This window comes from Physella acuta, unplaced genomic scaffold (genome assembly GCF_028476545.2).
Source record: "Physella acuta isolate Inbredline_101_S28 unplaced genomic scaffold, ASM2847654v3 ptg000285l, whole genome shotgun sequence".
Taxonomy (NCBI): domain Eukaryota; kingdom Metazoa; phylum Mollusca; class Gastropoda; family Physidae; genus Physella; species Physella acuta.
This window is the reverse complement of record NW_026731804.1, coordinates 426,466-453,857: the sequence shown is the minus strand read 5'-3', so window position 1 is coordinate 453,857 and position 27,392 is coordinate 426,466. Positions and strand designations below refer to the sequence as shown.

The 27,392-nt window shown below is 38.2% G+C and overlaps 1 protein-coding gene across 1 annotated transcript; it reads right to left on the bottom strand.

Moving 5' to 3' along the window:
• LOC131939637 (uncharacterized) lies at positions 1–27,159 on the bottom strand. Its single transcript, XM_059298071.1, has 19 exons — positions 27,143–27,159; positions 26,056–26,306; positions 24,934–25,104; positions 22,705–22,931; positions 14,395–14,715; positions 9,897–10,043; positions 8,524–9,271; positions 8,292–8,441; positions 6,920–8,086; positions 6,767–6,831; positions 6,597–6,642; positions 6,373–6,516; positions 6,187–6,284; positions 5,968–6,063; positions 5,574–5,752; positions 5,339–5,490; positions 5,130–5,257; positions 4,952–5,038; positions 1–4,302 (listed from the first exon to the last, which is right to left on the bottom strand). Exons 1-19 carry the CDS (start codon positions 27,157–27,159, stop codon positions 4,255–4,257), a joined length of 4,242 nt encoding a protein of 1,413 aa, XP_059154054.1. The 3' UTR covers positions 1–4,254.
• Between the last annotated feature and the right edge of the window lie 233 nt (positions 27,160–27,392).

Sequence of the window (27,392 nt, the reverse complement as noted above, 5' to 3'; positions counted from 1 at the left end):
TGTTATTAACACATGAACTTTTATTAAGTGTTACCAAAAAAAATAATTACATCTTTTATGGACATGGGAGAAAAAAAAATGATCAATTAATAAAACTACCCTAAATAAAATAAAATTCACACTTCCACCATCCTATTATACACCAGCTGTATAAATTGATTAATATCTAATACATTCTAAATCTGCTAGCTTTTGTAAACGACAAAAAATTACCAAAATTAAACTTCGTTCTAAACAACATTGGATAATTCAGCTATTTATTTTTCATTAACCTTTGCCACATCCAGTTCATTTTTAAATTATTTATGTAGGTTGCAGCTATAAATAACATTCCAATATAAAACAAGATGAGCCAACATTGACAGTGCTGCTGTTGATGACAAATGTGAAGTCAGACAACATAAACTGATGGGAGTTGTCAAGTAGAAATGTGCTCAAAAAGGGGTACAAAAACAATTTTATTAAACTGTTGTAACTGAATATGCTCATTTTGTACCCTAAAATCTTCAGAATATGCACTTTAAATGACTGACAAACTTTTTTTATTTTATCAATTTGAGGTAATATACAGACAAATGGAAAGACAAGGGTTATGGACTGAAATAGCAAAAATTGTTATTAAAATTTAAATTGAAACTAATTTTTTTGGTTATAAATTGAAATGAATTTCATGTAAAATTTACACAATTTTAAGAAAAAAAAAGAACTATAATCACTAAAAAGAAAACCAACTAGATACAGAAAAATACAGCAAAACCTCAAGAAACTTTGTAAATGTAAGAAAGGTTCAAAAGCATTTTACTCTTATTTTTTTAAAAAAAGGTAATGCTCCATAAACAAAACTAAATTAGTACAAAAATGTATACATGAGGATTATGATCTAGGGCTAACAGTTACATAGTAAGAATATGGGAAAGCACCAGTCAAATATAGATTACATACAGCAGGGTATATTGTAGATACCGCTGATGCTTGTAACAGTGGGACTTAATCATTTGACAACCCTCCAACACACTCATGAGACTCAAGAAAATGCATGCTTAGTTGGCAAAGTTTGATGTGGCATGTAGTGGGATTTCACTGGCCATGACGTTATATCTATTTTACTAAATTTAGTATTAAGAGACACTTGGGGGATTAGCCTAGCTCTCCTAATCCACAGACCATAAGCCACTGGTGTAGCCAATTATCAGACCTGTAAATAGACTAGTGCAGTCAGTTCAGGTTACCTTAATTTTTCAATACAATGGGATAACATGGTTAAGTAAAAACTTTTAATACACGACTAGTTGCTTACGCTCTGAAATAACTTCTCAGAGAAAAGAAAAAAATGGTGTCTACATGTTGAACTACTCTATAATCAGCAAGTCTAGCAGTTGAAATAAACTACTGAAACAATCTTATGTGTGACTACACTGAACTGGCAGAAACCAAGATAAAACATTGCAACAGACAGTCACTAGTGAATTTCTTCCTATCTAGACTATTTAGAAAACAATGTTTTCAAATAACAGAGTTCCACCATAAACAAGCACATTAGTAAGCTATTAATAAATTATGCTAAGCACACACTCTTTGGATGATTATGCCATTCTAAAATAAAAATTAAGCTAATAAAAGTTTAGAGGCGGTGCGAAGTGAGAAAACAAGAAAAATAATGCTGTTAAACAATCAAAGCATATACACTGGTACAATCTGTATGAGAAGAATTGAAGATAAATACTTGATGCAGTTTAAAATTCTTTACAAGTTTAAGGATAGAACAAACTTCTGCAACTGTGCTGGTTAAAGGTGCATGAAGCATTAAGAATAAAGGACAGTGGTGATAGCAACCCCTGCTGATAACCAAATATGAAGGCTGTAAATGTATAATTTTATATGGGGGGTTATTTAAAGTTTTCACAAACAAGTACAGTTGCAATTTTTAACATGGTAAAAAAGAAACATAAAAGTCTACAAGTTTGTTGAGTGTATTATTTATTGACCTGATCCCCCAGCATTTCAAGCTAGAACCCAGGTGTGATCTTGTATGATCACAAAGCTCCACTTAAAGCAAATGGCATGACAATTTGTGCGTTGCCTCACTGATATTGGGACAAGAATATAATGTGTGATGAGATAACAAATTCAATGCTGCAAACTGTAGAGCTGCTTCATCCAAGTTGTATTTAGAATGTATGTACATTAGTTTCAAGTCTGATGATTAATACTGTCAAAATTACATCTGAAGAACAAGAAGAAAAAAAGCATAGTTGTAACCTGCCCACTATTTAGTGAAGGAATTCACATGCTTGAATGAAGTAAAATATTTATAATATGCAATTAACCTAACTGAATGATGCTACAATAAACTACAATAAATGATGCACAATATCAAACAGCTGCCTGATTCTCTAAGTAAAAACAGATTCATTAAAAAAAAAACTAAATAGGGACTTTCAAGCATAAACAAATTGGTAAAATAAAAATTATACCCAAGTGACATAAAAATGTATTCTGCACAACTACAGGTTAATAAGTTGAAACATGCTAAAAGTCAAAGGTTTCTAAAATGTAACCTTTGCTATGATGCATTAAATTAATAGATAGCACACAGGTTTGGTTGAAATTTTCATTCCCCATTAAAAATTGAAGATTATTGATAGGACTACATTCAGTATACCCTGACAAGGAAATTTGAAAGTGAGCCACAGATGATTCTACCTGGTGTTGTGCAAAAAACATATGCCCTATCATGCAGAATAATATGTTGGTAACAATGAGGCTGAATTATGAATTTCCTATGATTGCAACCATTTTTTTATATTGAGCATTAATATTTCTATTATAATTAAAAAAATGGTAAATAGGAAACTGATTTATTTAATATCTAATCCAAGTGCTGAAGACTTACAACAAGGAAAATAGAATGACAACAGTATGCAAAAATTGTGTACATTAGTTACAATAAAAACTCGACCAAGGCTACAAGAATTATAATTAATGCCTTCAAGAGGAACAGCGTAGTTAATATGTACATCATTACTGACCAGTTAAGAAAAAAAAAATTAAATTCAAACATAAATTCAAACAATCAAGCTATGTCCTTTCAAACAATTCTGCACTAATATGGCACAAAATGTAGCAACATAACTTTATAAAGGGATCAATCTAATTCTGATTATTTCAAGAAGCCATCTCACCAACATAGGGAATTAGTAATAACAATGTGACTAAAAAAATGTAGACATGGTTAATCACATCAGCAGCAAAACAAATCATTTAAATACATAGATATCACATCAAACAGTTGGCTATTTCTACTGGCATACGCAGTGAATCACATGACCATCCCATTATTTTCACATATAAACAAATTGACAAAATTTAATTTTTTTGTGTGATAGCAATAATGCAGAATATTTAGTCTTTAATAAAGAAAGATAAAAATAAAATATATCTTAATATAATGTGCTATACAATTTTTAATGCATCGAAAAAAAAAATGATTTAATTTTGACCAAATTTAACCAAATTGTGAACAATTCTTGTAGGACAAAACAATGTTGGTATGCTTTTCAAACAGTTTATGATTCACCAGCTCAATTAGAAATCCAACCAAATTGGTCAAAAGCAATAAACATTTCCTTTAGAAAGCTGACATTAAATACATTTTCCAACATACTTTTAAATATTCAAGTATAAAGCAACACCATAGTTAAACACCTAATATTTCACACAAAGATACACTAGTCCCTTGACAAAAAATTCTTTTACGTTGGTATTAACATATATACTCCTCTATTTTTCTTTATTACAATTTAAAAAAAAAAAGCCCCCTTATAACCTAGAAGTCAAACAGAAAAAACAAGTCACCAGTTTGAACATGAAAACAACACGTGTAAAATATGTATAAATAAATAATAAATTATCTCTTTCTCTTTAAACAAATATTGAGCTGGTGTATTTTACAAAGAGTGTAGTTTAATATACTCAGTTTAAACTAAGCAATGAAAATATTTATAAATCACAAAGTATAACAAAGTTGACACACCCTCCCTCCACATTCAATCGACATATGACTCAGCTTATAGAAAATTTGGTGTAAGAAGACACATTTAATGAGTGTACCACTTGAAGAACTGTCATTTGGTAAGAAAACACACATTTTGGCACCCATTAACCCTGTATGACCACTTTATCTAATCACATAGCAGGCTTTGCATTTACAGGTGAAATGCACATGACATATGACATCCTCATGACATGTCAACTTCAGACTGGCAACAGTTTCGCCCTAAATGCTTGAACCACCAACTTGGCCTAGTGAAAACAAAAATTATTGATCTGTAAAAAGCACATAGACATTTATTCATGGAAATAAAAACACAGAGCAAATTTAATACCTTTAAAAAAAATTTAAAACCAATTTTAAAAAGGTAATAAATTGTGACAAACCAGTATTGAACATGTGTTCAAACACATAGACAAGACCAGAAGATATGCCCAAACTTACCTATGTGCTGTTGGTAATAAATTGTGACAAACCAGTATTGAACATGTGTTCAAACACATAGACAAGACCAGAAGATATGCCCAAACTTACCTATGTGCTGTTGGTAATAAATTGTGACAAACCAGTACTGAACATGTGTTCAAACACATAGACAAGACCAGAAGATATGCCCAAACTTACCTATGTGCTGTTGGTAATAAACTGTGACAAACCAGTATTGAACATGTGTTCTAACACATAGACAAAGGAGACCAGAAGATATGCCCAAACTTACCTATGTGCTGTTGACCCGGTAGGCTACACTAACATGTTAATACACCTAGCTACACATTAAACATTTTATTGGCATGCTTACTATTCAAGAAATCAGAAAACAAGATGTTCTCATAACACTGTCATTTCATTTTAAAAAATAATGCTTTACTTGAAATGGAACCCTCAGAGCAGACAACTTACTTTTGAAGTGTAATCTTCCAGTTTGTGGATGACTAATGTGTTACAGCCAGGTATAATTGGATGACAAGAGGTCACAAAGTTCACTTCCTGGAAATACAAACAACAAAATATAAATAAAAAAGATACAGAGTAAGGCAGTTACAATTTCTTGTCCAAATAAAAACAGCCACACACACACCTTGGTCAGCGGGGACTGGACAACTCCATTTAGTGTTACAGAGCCTATGGGGCAGCCGCCATGGAACCGACACCTCACACCTTTATCATTAATCTTTGTGTGTGCTATGAAGAGCAGAAAACCTTCACCTGGGGAAAGTACAAAGCCATAAGACACTAGGTGAACAAACAGCATCTCTGCTGCCACTAAACAAAAAGAGAAATTCCAACCTTGAGCAACTGGATGAATGTTGCTATTAAATTTGACAACAAATTCCTGCGACTCTCTCAGAGGAAAACATTGAAGTGGAAACAAAGGTTCCATCAGCTCAGCTGTTTCTTCTAGAGTGGCCATCACTCGGCTACGGAAGGCTTGCTCTAGCCTTTAAATAATAAAAATAATTAGAATACATAAACGTCTTCTACAGGACAAAAATTGAAACAAAACAACTGCTGCAGCACTTACCTCTGAAAATGAGATCGAACTATAGCTTCAATTTGTGGATTTCTCCTCTCTATGGCCAGCTCCAGGGCAGAAGAACTGGAACATGTTGGTGCAGCAATATTGACACCCACACGCAACATCAGATTTACCACTTCTCTATTCTGTCTCTTGATAGCCTTTTTAAACAAATAATAGGAGGGCTAAAAAATGGAGGACAGTAGATGATGCACCTAGGTCTGGACTAACAAGATACATGGAAAACAAATTACACAATACAAATTTCATTTCTTTTAGCTGGTTTAGTCTTTTATTGAAAGACTTGTTGACAGGATTTGTTTTCCATGTATCAATATTTAACGATGCTGTAATAAACTTAAGTGTAAAACAAAATGTAAAATGTTTTGTTTCCTCTTACTTTCATTAAAGCGGTCTCAGCTTGGTCAGAATGTACTGTGTAAAGGCTGCTGTTGGCTCCATGTTTTAACAATAAAGCCAGGAGACATACACCATTCTAAGACAGACAATTTTTCTATCAGTTGACAGATACATCATAAATAAGAGTGTAGCTAATATTATGACAGAATTCTGGATTGCCAACAATTCAAACTAATACAGACTATGCCAACAATCCTACCTGCTCAGCAGCAATCATTAAAGCTGTGATACCATTAGTTTGCTGGGCATTGACATTGGCTCCATTCTCAAGCAACATTTCAACTATTGCAACTGATCCTAGAGAAGTTGACAAAACAGTGAGTTTTACAAAAACATACAATTGAGATACAGATGTCTACTATAAAAAGCTAGTCTCATACTTTACCTTTCTGCACAGCTCTCATAAGCAGAGTCAGGCCTGTACCATCGGGTTGTTCAAAGTCCAGTCTGCGCTCTGTGTTACATGACTGGCGTATGGCTCGCTTCACAACTTCAGCCTTGCTCAGGTTGACAGCTTGCAGGAGATCAGCTGGTGATTAAGTGGCTTTCATTAGACTCAGTTACAACACACATTATTCAAAAAAATACACAAAAATATACTTGTCTTACCATTGGTTACAAATCCAACGTCCTTTGAGCCAAAGCGGTCTTCACCCTAAGAAAAAAATGGGTATTTTTAATAAATGAACCACAACACACACGTTTTTTTTTATGAGCTCATTCAAAAAGATAACTGAGTTTTCAGCTATCTAAGAAGCAAACAGCTGAACAAAGGCTACCTGCTCGACAAGATCCTCAAGTTCATCACAGGTCAGTGTGCTGATTCTTCTATCAAGATCTGAATCTTTAAAGAGAGGAAAAAAGTAATCATTAAAAACAATCAATATAAACACAATTTTTTAAACATTTTTTTTATAAAGAAACCAGCTTACCCCTTCTGGAGTTTGGAGACGGGATCTTCTCCAGCGGTAGTGAGACATCATTCCCTCTTTTCCTGGACCACATCTCCTGTGAGTCACCAAAGCCCCGTGTCTGTGTGTACAAAGATGTAGCTGAAGCCGTCGTATCCTGGCGGGGGTCAGCCTGGTCAACTTCCATCATGTTGGCCAGTCTCTCATGGCTGCCACTGGATACAGTAGAAATGTTCTCTGAAGAGGAGCTCCTAAAGTTCTCCTTCCCCGGGGAGCTAAGATTAATGCTGCCAGCAGGGGAGGGGAGGGTAAACTGGCTATGCTGTTCCCCTGGAGTTGACGACCCCCCTGAAAAGCCAGAGTCTTGTCTTGCAAAACTGAAAGCACTGTTATTATCACTAAATAAACCTGGTCTCTCTGAACCTTCATAGTTTCTTCTACTCACATGTGTCGTGTCTACCTCCTGTGGAATACCACTAGGCCTGCTGGAAGAACTAGCCAAGCTGTCCAATTGCAACCTATGAACTAAAGGATCCACACGACCAAATGAATTCTTGACACTCTCTCTATTCAACGACACGTTACTAGTTAACATTTCATCAAAGCTAGAGTCAGAGCTGTAGGAGGACAAGGTGCGCTGGGACTTGCCCACCTGCACGGGTGAGGACTTTATGGATGCATGTGTTCTGCTGCCACTCTGGGGTGAAGCTGAGTAGAGGTTGGACCTTTTACCGTGAGGAGAGATGGCTCCACCCTCACCAGGGGGGCTCTTATCTAGCCTCAAGCTGCCTGGGTCATCAGAGCTGGTGACACTGCTACAGCTCTCACTGTGAGGTACCGCCTCCTCTGCCTCAGACATGCACTCCTCATCCTCGTGTGCATGCCCTCCCTTTGTTTGGTCCTTGCCGTTTTTCATATTTCTCCTACGATTGGCTCTACAGTCTGACCTATTGCAGGCCCCACCCCATAAGCATTCTTCGTCATGTGAACGTTCAATTGACCCACTAGCCTCAGACCGAGTATCTAGCGTTGACCTTTTGACCATAGGGTCCATGTTTAACCCTGATGGACCTGGTGCGCTGCCACTAGAGGTGGCACCGCTGGCCTCAAATGGAGATCCAGCTAAAGAGTCGCTGCCACTAGCTCCTCCGTTAACTGTACCAGTAGAAAAAAGCTGACAATGTTCATCTGAAAATTATCAGCACAAGTCAGAGATCATACTGGATGTTAAATCTGACATGCCAAACATAATAGTGGAAACTTCATAACACTATAGAAATATATGCACAAAGCTATGTTTCTTATACCCACATTTTGAAAATGGGAAAAAAAAGTTGAGTTATCAAAGCAAATAAAATTTGTCAGCAAAATTAGACTAAAATGTAAAACTTACCTGTTGGTATACCTTTTTCTGAACTGCTGATATCTCCAGTATTGAGTATCTCAGTCTCTGTTGTGATAGTTAACATGGTCTCTGAAGAGACTGTCATTTGAGTTTTCTCACAGTCTGTATCTTCCTCATCTGATTGGTAGACTGCTCGTGCTGAAAAATTAGGTAGAAACTATGAACTTTCAGCCAATAAATGTAGAGCTAACAAATAGAAAGGAGAATAAAGCCAACTTACAGCTGGATTTGAGCGAGGATCCATTAGGTGAGTATGTTATGGTTGTGTAGCCAGTAGTGCCTGTTGTGAAAGTTGGGGCTGTGCTGGTGGTCAGCACGGGCGGGGTCAAGATTGGGCTGGTGGTGGTGACCATGCCCACTGTCTCTGACGTCACAGAACAGACATCTGGGGACGCAATACCAGACTTACGCTCATGGGATCTTCTGGCCCGTTTACATTTGTAGCCCTTTGAGCTAAAAGGTTCACTGGTGCGTTTGGATTTATAGCCCTTAGAACGAAATGGTTCACTAGCACGCTTGCGCCCTCTGCTGGCAACAACCTCATCTGTTGTTTTGGAAAGAGAAGGAGTAGAGTTTGATACTGTCGGATGCAGTGCAGACTGCTGACTTTTTGATTTGGCACCCTTTGGTGTAGCCGTCTTTGGTGAAGGAGTTTTTGCAGAGTGTAGAATAGCACTGGCTTTAGCATGGGACTGTTGTTTATGTATATTAGCCACAGCCTCAGCGTGGGCAGTTCGCTGACAGCCTTTAATTTTGGAGTACATGTCACCAGAGAAGAGGTCAGTGTATTGATCCACACGCCCCAGCTCCAGGTCTTTCCAAAATTTGTCTTTCACTGTGCCATACTCAGGGTCATACTGCTGTGAGTCATCATCCTTGTCTGAATTAGAGGTGGCTGGCAACGGCGTCTGACTCCTGCTGTTGTTTTCTGATGTCACAGGCTTTGAACCGCTTTCTTTTGGCTGTTTCTATAATGGAATGTTAATTGGTTGGAAATGGTAAGTTGAAAGAATATTAAAAAAAAAGTATTTTAAACGTACATGTGCAATATCTGAAAAGAGGAAAATAAATTTAAATCGATATTGACAAATGCTAGAATTAAGTAATATTAACAGGTCAAAAACATACTGCAAGAATTTCTCAATGCAAGCAACTCCATTTATTTTAAGGTCAAAAATGTACTTTTTTTGTTGACAGCCGAGTGATTTTACACCTAAGTACCAAACTCTGACTTAAAAGGGGCAGATCATAGATTCTTAAAGATTGCAAACTACTGATCAGGTTTTAATGCAAATATTTTAGTCATATCCTATGTTGTGTCAACCTCATTTGGAAAAAAACTACTAAAAATTGGGAAATAAACATAAAATAATCATTATTATAATTAGGTTTTAAATACACTGGGAAAAAAACGAATTTGCTTTCTTTGATAAGCACTGGTCAACTACAAATATTTGTTTTATTTAATAACATTAAATGGTATTTTCTTTTAGGCTTCTGTATGAAATTATCATATTCAATAACTCATTGAATCAAAATTTAGATAATTTTCGTGATTATAAAACAAATCTCACAAGTTATACAATGACTTACCGGCTGTTTTCTCTTGCCCTTTTTTTCAGCCTTTGATTTTCTAAAATCATCAATCATGTCCTGCACATTAGCTAAATCAGCTAAAGGTTGCCAAGTGTCAGCTTCTGGCCCATAACCTTTCCACCTCACTTTGTAGCAAAGTTTAAACTGGAAAATATATATATATACATCATTAAGAATGGTAAATATCTTTTACAACAAGTAAAATTAAATGGCTTTACATTTCAAATTTTATTTAGTATATCTTCTAGTTGGATCTTTTCTTACACACTACTTTAAAGCAGGTTTTAATCAGATGAAAGCACGGAAGAACAGTTTCTTTCAGTGGCGGAACTAGAAAAAAGGGCCACCCGCAAAGAATTTTTTTGGGCCTTATATATATATATATATATATATATATATATATACACGAAAATACCAACACAGAATACTCATTTCGGGCTTGTTCGAATTTTTTTTTTAAAAATCACTAAAAATGCTTAGTTTTTATTAATAATTAAAAACTAGTTACAACAGGCCATTTGTGTTACTGCTATAAGTCTGTTTTGAAAATCTCGGTTTTAACATGGTTGCTATGATGACTCCATGAGTAAATCGGTCGAAATAATATAAAGCAGGAAAGCTTTGTATGTGTAATGGTTTCTCGCCTTATGTTTATTTTTATGTTTGTTTTCTTATTATATTATTAGTTTTAAATGCATTTCCTTTTTATGCTTTGTTATTCTTTATTCTGTATTTTTTAATAATAATTAATAAAAGTAATTGCTTTTTAATTTGTTTAGTGCAAATTTATTAAAAGGTGCTTAAGAGCACACATATTTGACTATTTAAAAAAAGGAAATAAGTCATGGAAGTGGTTTGAACAATTGCGTATTTTTCACGCGATGGGTTTATTTTCAAAAGAATTTTGCCGACAACAGCGTGTGTTTGATTGTAGGAGAAAGAGGACTCGAGATGGTGTCTATAGAGTAAAGATAATCCAACCGCAGCTGCAGTATTCTTTTTACAAAACAACCACGAAGTCAATAATGTAAAAAAATTGATTATGGTCGGCTGCGGGCCCCTAGACGTCCCGGGCCCCCCCCGCAATGCAGGGTCTGGCGGCACTGTAGTTCCGCCCCTGGTTTCTTTATAAGGGTTAACAAATTTAAAAAATCAGCAACAGTACAGTCTAAGTACCAGATATCTATTCGTAAATATGCGACAGAGCAAAGCCCTTGGAACAAATATAAACAGAACATTGCTGTCAAAATTGTTTTACACATACATGTAACATAAATTCGAATGGCAAAAAAATTGAAATAAATTTAACTTACAGAGACAATGGCTCTGGAATCACGCATATGAATATGAAATTACATGAGAAACATTTTCCCCCTTCAGAACTAGATGCTTATCCAGTACAGCAATACATTTGTTTTTAAAGTTTTCAGGTGACTAAAGGACTTGCTCCTGCCTTGATTTATTATTCTGACTGTATTTAATTTATGATCCTTTTTTAGTAACATATGTAGTAGTTAGATTCTTTCAAAGCTATATAGTTCTTTTATGTATCATAAAATCTATTTAAAAGATTTTTTTCAACAGAAAAGTGCTTTTGCAACAAAAGTATGTTTTTAGCATCAGATGTATTTATTGGACAATAATAATAACTACTGTGTCACATTTTGGTATAAAGTGGCAAGAAAGTTAAATCTCACTACTGATAACTGAAGAAACAAATACCACATATATTTGATTGAATATGGGCTGATGCTTATCTCCCTTTGTTGTCTGATTGTTCTATTTTGCTTTACAGCATCAACATTCATATTTTATGATGGCAGTGACACCTGGACCCAGGATCAATAAAATTCAATTTAAAAATAAAACATAACCTCTGATTACAGTAAAATGCTTCTATTCTGCTTCTTGCAGTGCATTTAATAATTACTTGATATTGTCCTTTCTTACGCCTTTGCTCTTAACAAAATGACCTTGACAGTCAGGGAGCAATTTCAACATAGCCACCAAGTATTATTTGGTTTTGAAAGTGTGTTTTGTTAGATTTTCAGTTGCCTAGGTCAGTTACAATGGAGCACAAACTATTGAAAAACATAGAATGACAATATTAAGAAGAACATTTACTATGTAGTTAATAATTGGTAGTGCTTTTTCTTTTTTGTGCTTTTCATCTGATGAATGACTTTAATGCTTATTTTAATAAAGTAGCCATCATCTGAAATCAAATTGTTCCATATTGCCCTAATGCATTGCAAAGTATATCAATTGTAAGCTATGGGGTTCATGCACCAAAACTAAAATTTTTAATAGTTTTATATACATTTCAGTATATTTTAAACAGTAAGAAGTCATTTGTTGTATACATCATGGATTGGTTGAGTAGAAGACTTGACTGCTAACCCAATAGTCAGTCCCAGACTGTCTCACATAACTATGACCTATGCTATGGGTCTGCAGATACAAAACTAAGGTGAACTCTGTGACCCTTTGACTGCATTCAAGATTTTTTTCCCACTCTAAAGAAAATGTGAGCAGCAATCACATCATTGGGTGACAATGTTTGTAACTTGCATTTTACTGAAAGAATTTTTTCAACCTTTCATATAGATCAAGAAATATTTTTTTAAATGTATGTATATCTTCCACCTGCCCATCATGTATAAACTGCCGACAGCTGGAGCAAAAACAAATTTTGGTCAGTTTTTGACCATTGATAGCATTATAGGAGATTTTTTAAAATTTAGCAAAAAATTTTAGGGGTATCTTACAATTTTAAAAAATTAAATTTTATGAACATTTCTGGACCTGGAAAATTAGGAGGTAGCACAAACCCTAAAATGGACATAGATATCTACTAGATCTAGACTATCTAGATTCTAAGCCTCTAAGTCAAATGAACTGTGCATCTCAGTTTCAACCACATCTAGATCCCAAATCTAAAAACCTAGTATTCTAGATATCAAATCTGGAAATGTTTGACAATTTAAATTTTAAAATCACAAAATCGACACACACATTTTGTCTCTCTGAATCAAACATAACTGGAGTCTACTTAATCTACTAGATCTAGAGTAGATATCCCCCCCCCCCTTTCTCTCTCACGCAATCGCCTGCACCTGCTCGCGTGACGATCCTATTTTATACGTCTTAATCCAATTTTAATAGCTAAAATAAATAATTTACACCTTTAAATGTGTTGTTGATTGTATTATTAATTAATAGACTGCACAACCAAATAAAAAACACTTTACTTAAATTTATTAATTACACATCACGGATGACCCAGTGATAACTCAAGGGACGCAACTTTAATAATTATAAAAAAAGGACGTAACTAACAATTACTAAAAAGATAAAACCTAACATTTACTTAGACATGCTTGTATGTGGAGACATAAACTAGTTCTAGAAGAAGTAGATGATCGAAATAATTTAAAACAACAGAAAAATGTATAAACTATACAGATTCTAGACTTAGAGCATCTAGATCTAGGCTAGTCTAGCTCAAGTCATTGGTTATGCGACGAGGATAAACCACCCGAATCGTTATCCAAGCTGCTGCCACCCCCATTTGACCTCTCAGGTTGCTTTAGTAGCCTTAGCTATAGTATTTACAGTGTCCCGCACATATGTAGAAGCTATTTATAGTTAACCTAATTATAAACAGCTTTGATTGGTTGGTTTTATTCATCTCATCCCGGACGTAGTGTTTTCATCCGGGGGAACTGGGATCACCGGCTGACGTCATACCTCAACTTAAAAATTTAATTTCTTTCCAGAAGGATAAAACAAAAGAATTTGACCTGGATATATTTAGAAATGGACATGCAAACAACAGATACCGGTAGTTTCGTATAAAACATCCAAACAATTATTATACGATGCAATAAACAGACGATCGTTTCAAGGCTTGACCGCGCAGAGGAAATCTACTCTATATCTTTATATCCACAATAATTACATCTAGAATCTAGATTGTACTACTGACTATAGTGACTATATGTATCCACCCACATTCCATTGTACTAGATCTAGATCTACTAGTAACTAGATGGATCTAGATCTAACACTAGAATCTGAGATCTAGATCTAGTCTAGTAACTTAGAACTACTAGAACTAGATTCTAGATCTTCTTCTCAGTCAAGATCTAGATGGGTCTATTAATATTAAACACACGGTACAAAAGTAACCACTGATGCTCACTATCAGTGCTATCACTATGATTCACAATCGGTCAGCACAGGACAGTTACACAAGTACTCAGCTGCTTACTTTTTGTGCTCAGAATATTAAAAAATGGCTGCCACTGCCAAATTTATCATTTTGCAGAACGAGTCGACAGCATTTAACTAAATACTGCGCCAGATAAAAGAGTTTGTAGTCTTTTCACGAGGATCGCGAATTAGTCTACACAAGACCGCAATTGCTGCAGAAGTTTTTGAACAAAAAAATATCTAATTCAGGCAATAACAACAATGCAATTTTTTTACTTACGAGATGCTCCTTGCGTTTTACTGGACCGGCGATAATAGCTTCAACTTCATAATATTTATTGTCAGGCTCTGTAGCTAAATTAGTATGCGAAACATGTTTAGATAATTCATGTTTTGCATTATGTTCCTCTTCGCTTTCCATTGTTTCTGTTTCACTTTTGTTAGATTCCATATCTAAGTCAAATCCTTCGTCGTCTTCGCTGGATTCGCACGAACCTACGATTTCAACCTCAGGGCCTTCTAGCACCTCGATTTCTTCATCCGCTTCCGCCGTGTTGTCATTAGAATCGAACCTCCCAAAAGGGGAGACAGGTAGTATGACCTGTATAAACAAAAGAAAAAAATAGATTAATGGTTGTTAAATAAATGAATGTTGGCATATACTTCCATTTATTAATATTTGCATAAATACCTATCTAACGAAAATTCGTCATTAACTTACATAGCACCCTCTTTTATCAAAAATTATTCCCCTATATAGCAGTGACATAATTCCAATGTAAAGTGGTTACTAAAAATTGTTATAAATATGTCGATTCTGTTATATAAGGCTTCTTTTTCCGTTAGTTTGTATTTTTTTAGGTTTCTTGCATAACATTAGTAATTGTCTGTGCGGCAATCAACATATTTCCCTTATAGGCTGCTTTTATATTGAAACTACCATATTTTATCGATATATTGAGCCGAAAGCAACCACTCATGTTACAGTTACATACTCAGAATCCATCCTCCCATAGCTTTTCTGCTGCAGCAGAAGAAGAGGAGAGGAGTTTGCAGCTCACTCACAATAACATCTTGTTTGGAATATTTAAAACCTCTGGTAGGCCCAAGAAAAATCTCAACATAAATAGCATAATGCCTTTAACGGGGAATATTTAAATCGTTTGTAGGCTACGTATTCGCTTGCAAAACTTGTTTTGTTTTATTTCCTTTTAAAACCTCCCGTGTATGTATACAGGCCAACATCACTTGTGTAACAAAATACTGGTATCAGTAATTAACCTTCTGTAGTTTTAAAAAGATAATTAAAGACAGCAGAAAATCAGCATGGAATATACAACATACATATACATGTAGTAGGCTATAAGTCTTAAGGCATTATCTTTTTAGTTTCTTAAAAGAAAACCACTGCAATCTAACTATGTCAGTCGGTCACAGTATTATTACATTGGCATAAGGAGGTCTGATTTTTCAAGGGTAGCCTCATTCTGAGAATCTAAGTAAACTGACCTAAATTTAGAAGCTGAATCAAGAATGAGAACCTTGTCCTTATTGACCTCAATTTTATTATGTAGGTCACGAATGGAGCAGTCTAGACAAAACATGGTTTAGATACATAATATCGAATCTTTGCTTGTATATTAAATAGTGTATTATTAAAGAGTCTAATGTGTTTTTGAAAAATTGATTGTGGGAATAATTAGGTAGAAATCTGAGAAACACATCAGCTTTGGATACAAATACAAATAATTTTCTAATTTAGGCACGGAACTAGATCTAGATCTACCATTTTTAAATAGATCTAGATACTAGATCTAGCTTGTTTTGAGTTAGATCTAGAATCTAGATCTAGATCTAGATAGATCTAGATCTAGAATTATTACAAATTCTTAACACCAGGGAACTTTTATTTAATAATTGCACTATGTGTTGCGTCTCAATGGTCCATATTTCTGTCTGTATCTCCCCTCCCCGCCTTTTATGATAACGTTTTCATCACTAAGCAACGTCATTCTCATTTGAGTGTTGCTGATTAGTGTGTCAGGATTAACCGAAGTGTTATGGTTAGGGCTGTAACATGACTTGACCACCTCTTTTTATGGGGTAAGGAGACAGTGTGTATAGAAATATTATATCTGCTGGAAAATATACGGATTCGTAGCAAATGGAAGATGATTGTTTTTGTTTATCTTTTCTTATGTGCCACTACTAGACGTATTTACCACTGAGAGCTGGATTTAATACTTTTATTCCGTAGGATGCCCTTTCGTGTCGTGAACTCTACTTCACCTTCCTTATGCCTAATGTTACCTATAGTGTATACATCTATTTATATGTGTGATACATTTTATATTATAAGCCCAAGTGTTAAAATATATCTCTTCAGACTGTCATATGAATATCCATACGTTTGTCACACAATATATATATATATACATATATATATATATATATATATATATATATATATATATATATATATATATATATATATATATATATATATTGTGTGACAAACGTATGGATATTTATAAATATATATATATATATATATATATATATATATATATATATATATATATATATATATATATATATATATATATATATATATATATATATTGTGTGACAAACGTATGGATATTTATAAATATATGTATATATATATATATATATATATATATATATATATTCATGCGCCATACGTGTCGCTATGTGTATCCTATTTGTTTCCATACGTTTGTCGCCGAACGCTGGGTCTGTTATCACATAAGGCCAGTATTGATCCCGAAGATTCCCGTCCATAAAACCAGCAACTAGTGCGGCAAGATTTCCCAGAAAATTCCGATCGTGTGTAGCGTGGATGGATCTAAGCTGACGGTGAAGGGTGGGTGCTGGTGGCAGCACAAAGAACTAGACCGCATCACGTCTTTGTCTTGAGAATCAATGCGCCACTTGACGCTTATCTGGGACCCCGCTTCGGATTTAAAGAAATGGCTTTATTGGAAAATTTTCACACAACACGTTTGTGTTTTGAAAGTTTAATAAATCTCTAACGCTGTGTGGAATAAGTCTCACAGCGAGAAAAAAAAAAATCTTTTAATCGATTATTTGTACTTCCATTTTATAGGAGTAAATCTATACATGCAGGGTGGCGGGAGGTTGGGACAGGGGACAGGGTACAAGGGGGAAGTTATTTAATGATGTTTAGCTTTTTTTTTCTGTAGGCGCTTTAAAACTTACAGTGTGTAACTGGTTGGGGGGGGGGGGGGAGGAGGCAGGTCACGTGTCGTAAGGAGACCCGTTTTTAACTGTGTAACTTTCCAGCCTGTTTTCTTCTCCTCCCTCCCTCCCACCTCCACCACCACCACCACACAGACTTTCTCTATTAGACAGTCGTACCAAGCGTGAACTAGGCTCAAGAAAACAAACATAAATGTAAACAAGTGTATTCAAGCACGTTTTGAATAGACAGTGATAAACAACGATACAGCCCACCTTTTCTTCCCTTCCTACTCCCATAGTAGGCTCTATGGCAGTGGTTCTTTAACTTTTTTGAGGGACCGAACCCCCACCAGTTTCATATGCGCATTCACCGAACCCTTCTTAATAGTTCTATCGGTCCACAACGACTAAATCGTATCGTGAATCACATGAGCTGAGTGTTTGTCTTGACCTCCGCCGAACCCCTGAGACTGAGTCATCGAATCCCTGGGGTTTGATCGAACCCAGGTTAAGAACCATTGCTCTATAGCAAGACAAGTGTTTTATAGTGATATTTTAGTACAGCAACCTTTTGACAGGTTGATGTGTAAACAATGACCTTTTCCCTATGCAACCAAACTTTGTTGATTTAAACTTTAAACACATATATAATCAATTTTTCATACCTGTGCTAACTAATTAATTCGCGCGCGCACCACACATACGCGCACAAAAACACACCGACGTCACCGACGCGCCTAAATGCGCACGGGATGTTCTTACCATTTGTGTTTCAAATGAGTTATAGTCGCTTGTGGCCATCATCGAAGAAATGGCAGGATGTAGTACACAACTAAAGATAGCACTGTTTTACTCAGGACACCTTTGTGGACGTACAGACCAACACAAATGTTCAGACCAACACACCTGTTGTTGACATACAGACCAACACACCTGTTGTTGACATACAGACCAACACACCTGTTGTTGACATACAGACCAACACACCTGTTGTTGACATACAGACCAACACACCTGTTGTAGACATATAGACCAACACACCTGTAGTTGACATACAGACCAACACACCTGTTGTTGACATACAGACCATCACACCTGTTGTAGACATATAGACCAACACACCTGTACAGACCAACACACCTGTTGTTGACATACAGACCAACACACCTGTTGTAGACATATAAACCAACACACCTGTTGTTGACATACAGACCAACACACCTGTTGTTGACATACAAACCAACACACCTGTAGTTGACATACAGACCAACACACCTGTTGTAGACATATAGACCAACACACCTGTTGTTACATACCGACCAACACACCTGATGCTAAATACAGACCAACACACCTGTTGTTGACATACCTGTTGTTGACATACAGACCAACACACCTGCCGCTCTTTTTATATGACAACACAACCTTTGAACATGGTAGATCAACAAACCTGGTACTAACATAACCCAGAAGCTGTTATCTGTCGATCAATAAAGTTTAATCAAGTTTAACGTGTTTTAGTTCAGACAATGAGTACTTTATTAAAACTTTAACTGTTTTCTTATACAACGGCCTCTTCCAATTATGGACGTCAATCTTGTAAAAACACACCACAACACTACAAGGGAACTAACTCTAAAAGTTGACAAACATCCAAGCACAGCAAGGGTACGTAACTCTGGAAGCTGACCAAAAATTAGCCACACTGGATTGTTTCACTTCGCGTTCTCGCATATTCTTGCAGGCTGTATTGATTTGTTGAGAAACTAATTAGTCCGCAGTTTTAATTACCATTTCTGCTTCTGACAAATAACTCATGGATTATATTTTCCAACTTTTTATTCGCTAGCATGTACTCACTGAAAAGATAACCATAGAATTAACAACAAGAATATTTGGACCTTAATAAAATGGACAACAATTACGAAAGACTGATCGCTGAAGTCAAATATTGCCTGCTCATAGTATACAATTATATAAGACAAATAGGGTAGTGGATGGCTAGCCATTTTGTACACGATATAAGATATTCTCAATATGCTAAATTTAGAGTTGTATGATGAGGGGGAGGGGGGGGGGGGGTAGCACGATGAAGTTCGAGTCTTATATAACCTGTGCACAATCCCCTAACTCTAGTAGCACGACGAAGTTCAATTCATATTTACACTACACTTTTACCAGAGGCGCAGCTAAGGGGTGGAGGGTGGGGTGGCAGGAATGAGTCACCTGACAGTTACCGCCCCAACACGCCCGTCCTGCTATTTTAGCTGAGACACCCCGGCTACTTTCCCCAACACGGGCGCCATGTTTCCTCAGAGGCCCACATAACACCCCATCTGTCTGCCCTCAACAAAATACCTCATTACATTGTCTTCAGTATTAAATAATAAAGTTATTAATAACTTGGAAAAACTAACTTCGCTGTATTTTTTTTTAAATGGCGTCGGCGGTGTTTGGGTAAAAACGACTAATGAATCCCATTAAGACTGCAATTATTTTAATTTGAAGAAAAACAAAACCAAGCAAGTCATCATTTACATCACTAATATTCTTTCTGTCGTGATAAATTTCCTTCTTGTAAAAAAAACAACCCATCCATTTTCCAACATTGCTCTGACAATGTTATGAATACCAAACACAGATGTTAAAATTTAGCGAATACATCATCAAAATGGCGGTAAACAGGTGGTGATTTTCGCTAGTGAGCTGACAGCTGGCATTGTATTGTGTTGTAATGAAGTAGGTGTGTGGGTGCAGAGGCGTAGCGCGGGGAGGGCGGCCGCCCCGGGCGCCGACCCTAGGGGGGCGCCAAAAGGGGTTGAAAATAATTTTAAAAGCTCATTTTAAGCTGCAGTTTTTAATTATAAACAGTCAAAGCAGTGGCGTAGTGAGGTCGAATGTCACCCGGTGCGGCACTTAATGGTGTCACCCCCCTCCCCAGAGTCGTAGCGACACGTATTGTGTCGAACTGAAGTAGGTGTGTGGGTGTGTGGGTGGGGGTTAATGTTCCACACGTTTTGTGTCGAACTGAAGTAGGTGTGTGGGTGTGGGGGTCAATGTTCCACACGTTTTGTGTCGTACTGAAGTAGGTGTGTGTGGGTGTGTGTGGGGGTTAATGTTCCACACGTATTGTGTCGTACTGAAGTAGGTGTGTGGGTGTGGGGGTGTGGGGGTCAATGTTCCACACGTATTGTTTCGTACTGAAGTAGGTGTGTGGGTGTGGGGGTGTGGGGGTCAATGTTCCACACGTATTGTTTCGTACTGAAGTAGGTGTGTGGGTGTGGGGGTCAATGTTCCACACGTATTGTGTCGTACTGAAGTAGGTGTGTGGGTGTGGGGGTGTGGGGGTCAATGTTCCGCCCGTTTTGTGTGGTACTGAAGTAGGTGTGTGGGTGTGGGGGTCAATGTTCCGCCCGTTTTGTGTCGTACTGAAGTAGGTGTGTGGGTGTGGGGGTCAATGTTCCACACGTATTGTGTCGTACTGAAGTAGTTGTGTGGGTGTGGGTGTGGGGGTCAATGTTCCACGCGTATTGTGTGGTTCTGAAGTAGGTGTGTGGGTGTGGGGGTCAATGTTCCACACGTTGTTTAAGACAAGTCTCACTAGATCTCACACTATATCCTGCTCACTGGATTTTAATGTCACCTGAAGAGAACGTTTTACTGCAGGCTACAGGCGCCACGTTGCACTGAATCTCACTTGAAGTAATTGTTTAATAATGTTTTTTTTTACCTCACAGTCTCACTGTAAAGAGTAGCAAAATGGGGGGGGGGGGGGTCATGGGCTGAAAACAAAGGGCCTCATATTCATAAAATGTGTTGCCTACTTGTTCGTCTACTTGCGCATTGACTGTAATGATTACATAAAGATAATTGCGCCTGAATATTTCTACCTATTTTCTACCTATTTCTGGCGCTCTTTACCTTATAATCATTTATTTATAAACTATCAATCTTAGAGCTGCTTAGGTAGCTCCACCCTCCAACTGCTTTCTTGTTTGGTTATCTCACCAAGACTCACTTTTAAGTCGTGTTATACCACCGTTGTTAGACTACTTGTAGCCAAGTCTCACTAAGACTCACTTTCAAGTCGTGTGATACTACCGTTGTTAGACTACTTGTAGCCAAGTTTCATTAGATTTCACTTTTTTTTTTATCATTTTGAAAGTGGGTTTAAATTCGCTTATCACATTAGTTAGGCAATTGTTTAAAAATAAACACACCAATTAATTATTGTTATTTTTTAATCCGAGAACCACATTCAAACTATTAGACAAACAATGATTTCAATACGTAACGTATCTATAAAATATTAAACCTTTATTCCGTTCATAAAAACAACAACTATATACACGATATGACCAAAACAATGTCATCAAGTCAAACTGTTGGAATAACTAGGGTGTGAGGGGAGGGGGTGAGTCCTACCAACTATCAAGTGTCTCTCAGTTAAGAGTAGTTGAATAATGAACAAACGCACGTGACCCTACAAAATTAGGCGGTTACATGAAGCAGGTGCTGGTGTAGACTGGAACTAAAGCTACCACTCCATCGTACCCCAGTTCTGTCGGTTTAAAATCTTTCAGAAGTTGCTGTTTGGACAACTAATGGTCCAAATAAAACAGAATGTACCCACGAAATCAATTCAGGTTTAACAAACCAGTGGTGCCCCAAAGTAACCCTACAGCGAGTTGGCCGTAACATTAGGAATGTATCCTTTTTGTGCACGGCGTCATCTAGTAAACAAAATATCCACGACATCTGACCAAATGATCTGCATTATTTGATGGGTATTCACCTGCTTTACTGCACCTATCCTTATTTCTCTGGTGTGAGATTAGCGGCACATACAATGCTATCAAATCAGACAGATTATACATCAAGCGGTTTTAGAAAGCTCTAGACTTTCTCTATCTACCAGCTCTACGTCCTCTACACACCTCTGCAAAACTTTGTCGATGGCGACTGCCTTGCTGACTCATCACAAAACTATCCCTTACCTAGACACGCTACTGAAATTACGTAAGCTTTTAAAATACCTGTACTACTACCTTAGACGATCCACTTTTGTGCATTGTAAAAAAAATACGATCGTACCCTTTTCAGAGTAAACCTAATTGTGTATTTTATGTGAATGGGACAACATTTTAATTTGTTCAGTTCAGTCAGAGCAGGGAAAAAACAACTCTGTACCCAAATAACAAAATCCTATCTATGTCACTCTAGTGAACTATGGCATTATGTTTATGAAATGTTTCCAAACAATAAAAGTTCGTATCAAACACTTTAACTAACTAAGTGCCAGATTTTCGGAAATCTCGCAAGATCTAAACGATTTTAATTATTTTGGCACCACGATCCCAGGCACCTCACAAAATCCAGATCTCAGCTGATCACACGCCACGTCGTTGAAAAGGAACCGGAATTCGGACTTGATCTCCGTGCAGTTCTCGTTCGGCCCGGGGGACTGGTCTGGTTGTCCGGACGCCCAGTAGCCGGGGCTGACCACACTGGACAAGTTGCTCATCCAGGAGAACACCCGATTTAACTTGTTGGTGATGATGGCACCCATCCAGTAAGCGACGCCAGCACTGCCTAAAAAAAGTAAATATGAAAATAACCAAATTCGTAAGACGTACTCGAGTCAAATCAAGCGATCTTAGAATTTAAAGCCGTTTTTTCCCGAGATGCGCATTCTAGATATTTTACACTCTTAAAAAGTAACAAATGTAAAGAACCTTATCAGATCTGTCATTGGGCTAGTTATATTCCCTCAGTGTATGAAAGGATTTAGTTTTCACCACAAAATCCCATCCGCCTTTCCCTGACTCGTGCTTAAGTACCCATCAGAGGTGGTAGGACTAAGGACGTCCTACGGTCACGTACCCATCAAAGGTGGTAGGACTAAGGACGTCCTACGGTCACGTACCCATCAAAGTTGGTAGGACTAAGGACGTCCTACGGTCACGTACCCATCAAAGGTGGTAGGACTAAGGACGTCCTACGGTCACGTACCCATCAAAGGTGGTAGGACTAAGGACGTCCTACGGTCACGTACCCATCAAAGGTGGTAGGACTAAGGACGTCCTACGGTCACGTACCCATCAAAGGTGGTAGGACTAAGGACGTCCTACGGTCACGTAATCATCAAAGGTGGTAGGACTAAGGACGTCCTACGGTCACGTACCCATCAAAGGTGGTAGGACTAAGGACGTCCTACGGTCACGTACCCATCAAAGGTGGTAGGACTAAGGACGTCCTACGGTCACGTACCCATCAAAGGTGGTAGGACTAAGGACGTCCTACGGTCACGTACCCATCAAAGGTGGTAGGACTAAGGACGTCCTACGGTCACGTACCCATCAAAGGTGGTAGGACTAAGGACGTCCTACGGTCACGTACCCATCAAAGGTGGTAGGACTAAGGACGTCCTACGGTCACGTACCCATCAAAGGTGGTAGGACTAAGGACGTCCTATGGTCACGTACCCATCAAAGGTGGTAGGACTAAGGACGTCCTATGGTCACGTACCCATCAAAGGTGGTAGGACTAAGGACGTCCTATGGTCAGCTACCCATCAGAGGTGGTAGGACTAAGGACGTCCTACGGTCACGTACCCATCAAAGGTGGTAGGACTAAGGACGTCCTATGGTCAGCTATCCATCAGAGGTGGTAGGACTAAGGACGTCCTATGGTCAGCTACCCATCAGAGGTGGTAGGACTAAGGACGTCCCATGGTCAGGTACCCATCAGAGGTGGTAGGACTAAGGACGTCCCATGGTCAGGTACCCATCAGAGGTGGTAGGACTAAGGACGTCCTACGGTCACGTACCCATCAAAGGTGGTAGGACTAAAGACGTCCTATGGTCAGGTACCCATCAAAGGTGGTAGGACTAAGGACGTCCTACGGTCACGTACCCATCAAAGGTGGTAGGACTAAAGACGTCCTATGGTCAGGTACCCATCAAAGGTGGTAGGACTAAGGACGTCCTACGGTCACGTACCCATCAAAGGTGGTAGGACTAAGGACGTCCTACGGTCACGTACCCATCAAAGGTGGTAGGACTAAGGACGTCCTACGGTCACGTACCCATCAAAGGTGGTAGGACTAAAGACGTCCTATGGTCATGTACCCATCAGAGGTGGTAGGATTAAGGGGTAAACATGGAAATAGTCGTGATCTACCGTTCAACTGTACCTTTTATACACACCCAAACCAATGTGACACCATACACAACACCCAATATGGCACCCACACAATGCTCCCCACAATGTAACAACTCACAAAACCCCACCCCAATGTGGTACTCCAACCCCACCCCAAAGTGACACCCCACATAACCCCACCCCAATATGGCATCCCAAACAACCCCACTCCAATGTAACACCTCACACAACGACCCCCACAACGACCCCCATAACGACCCCCACAATGTAATACCCCACAGAACAACCCCCACAATGTAACACCCCACACAACGATCCCCACAACGTAACACCCCACACAACGCTCCCCACAATGTAACACCCCACACAACGCTACACACAACGTAACACCCCACACAACGCTCCCCACAACGTAACACCCCACACTCACCATCCCTGGCCAGGAAAAAAGCGCTGAAAAAGTTGAGCTCATCCAGGGAGGAGAACTCCGTCAGACGACCCCCCACAGATCTACACGTCATCACCAGGTTGTCCCTGAGGGTTAGGCTGCTGTTGTACATGACGCACTTGTTGAACCGTTTGACGTACGAGAACCTGCAGCCTGCAGTAGACAGGCGGGGACAACAGATCGTTTAACGCGATACACTGTCGCAGTCATACATTCATTCAGTACCGTCATAGGTCCAGTCATGGGCGCCTTCAGTACAGTCATAGGTCCAGTCATGGGCGCCTTCAGTACAGTTATAGGTCCAGTCATGGGCGCCTTCAGTAAAGTCATAGGAACAGTCATGGGTGCCTTCAGTTCAGTTATAGGCTCAGTCATAGGTCCAGTCATGGGCGCCTTCAGTTCAGTCATGGGCGCCTTCAGTATATTCATAGGCACAGTCATGCAACATATATGTCTACCGAAACATGTATGTGTAATTGTGTTCGTATAATAAAACATGTTCGTCTGTCTAAATGTGTACGTTTAATGAAGTATATACTTCTAAAAAAGCATGGACGCTTTACTACCATGTTCATCCATAGAAAAATACATCTTATCATTTTGTTCGCCTAATGAAACATCTGCATCTAATGAAGCATGTTCGACTAATGAAACATGTTCGACTAATGAAGCATGTTCGAGTAATGAAGCATGTTCGACTAATGAATCATGTTCGACTAATGAAACATGTTCTGCTAATGAAGCATGTTCGACTAATGAAACATGTTCTACTAATGAAACGTTTGACTAATGAAACATGTTCGACTAATGAGACATGTTCTACTAATGAAACGTTTGACTAATGAAGCATGTTCGAATAATGAAGCATGTTCGATTAATGAAGCATGTTCGACTAATGAAACATTTTCGACTAATGAAGCATGTTCGACAAATAAAACATGTTCGACTAATGAAACTTGTTCGACTAATAAATCATGTTCGACTAATGAAACATGTTCGACTACTGAAACGTGTTCGACGAATGAAACGTGCACGCTTTACAAACAAGTCTAGCATCAAATCAGAGGAAAAGAAAGACAAGGCACCGCATAGGCCGATACGTACTGGTCTTGATGTAAAATATCTGCCACTGGCTCGTCACGGCTGCCCTGACTGGGTACGGGGTGCGAGGGTAGTCCATCCCATAGAGGGCGCACTTTCTGCTGGGGGCGCTGTAGAGGAACATGGTGCAGTTCTCGTGCCGGTCACAGCTCCAGCCACAGGACATCCGGCTTCTGTTGGTCTGTATGGGCGCTAGCTGGACCACGTCCTTGGTGTTGGCGGCTTCTGCTGTCAGCTGCTCATAGTAGACACCGCTAGGGAGGGTTAATAAAGTACAGCATCGTTGGATGAGGCATAGATGGGTTAACGTACAGCATCATTTGATGGCATTGTAACAGATGAAGGTATATAATAGGTGGGCTGTAGCAACAGACAAAGCAGAGGCGTCGCGAGGCGGGGGCGGGGGATGCGGGCCGCATCGGGGACACCATTTAGAGGGGTGACACCAAGACAAAAAAAGTAGCAAAGTATATAGAATAAATATGCCAGTTCAATGAATGGTTAATTAGAGGTACAAAGTAATTTAAGTACATATTTACTATCCCGACGGGGGGGGGGGGGGGGTGATACCATGACCTGAAAATGCAAACTGTAGAGAAAACAATGTTACATCCAGCTTTGTTAATAACTCACTGTAGATAAATACCGTTTGTAATAACTGTGAATACTTCAAAGCTATTACCAGGGCGGGATGGGGGGGGGGGGGGGTGATACTAAATGCAAAATTTATAGGTGGATTAAAATAATTTTTGCACATATGGACATCATTTGCCAAAATCTGAAGGAGGTGTCACCAATTGCAACTATATAGATAGGCCTTCGTAGGTGCATATATATATATATATATATATATATATATATATATATATATATATATATATATATATATATATATAGCCTTTATATATCCAATACGTTTTCTTCTGTAATGGTGTGGGGCCTGAGGGGGGGGGGTGAAACCATGAGGTGTCGCACCGGGCGACACCCGACCTAGTGACGCCACTGAGAAAAAGTGAAGGTATATTATGCGGGCCATAGAAGCAGTTTAAAGTGACCCTACAGTTTCACCAAATCGCAGACATTTCCTTACCTAGTTAGTGAGATCATGATGGTCAACACCAAACCACAAATGGATGACGTCACGACTGTATTGTACGTTAGTAGAGGCATCTTTCCCCCTTCAAAGTGGATACCACAGTCAAAGGTTAAAACCGTGTGGATATCACAAAGGTTAAAGACCACGTCACAGCGACGGTCTTTAAGTCAACAATTTATCACAACCGAAAGTAGTTGTTTTTTTAAAGCAACAACACAACTATCTAATACATTGTAAAGGGTTA

Excerpts from the sequence above, each read along its gene's own strand:
- LOC131939637 (XM_059298071.1), bottom strand. Across the intron at positions 6,643-6,766 it reads TTGAGGATCTTGTCGAGCAG|GGTGAAGACCGCTTTGGCTC; the intron begins GTAGCCTTTGTT and ends TTTTTTTCTTAG. Across the intron at positions 4,303-4,951 it reads TGGAAGATTACACTTCAAAA|GCCAAGTTGGTGGTTCAAGC; the intron begins GTAAGTTGTCTG and ends TGTTTTCACTAG.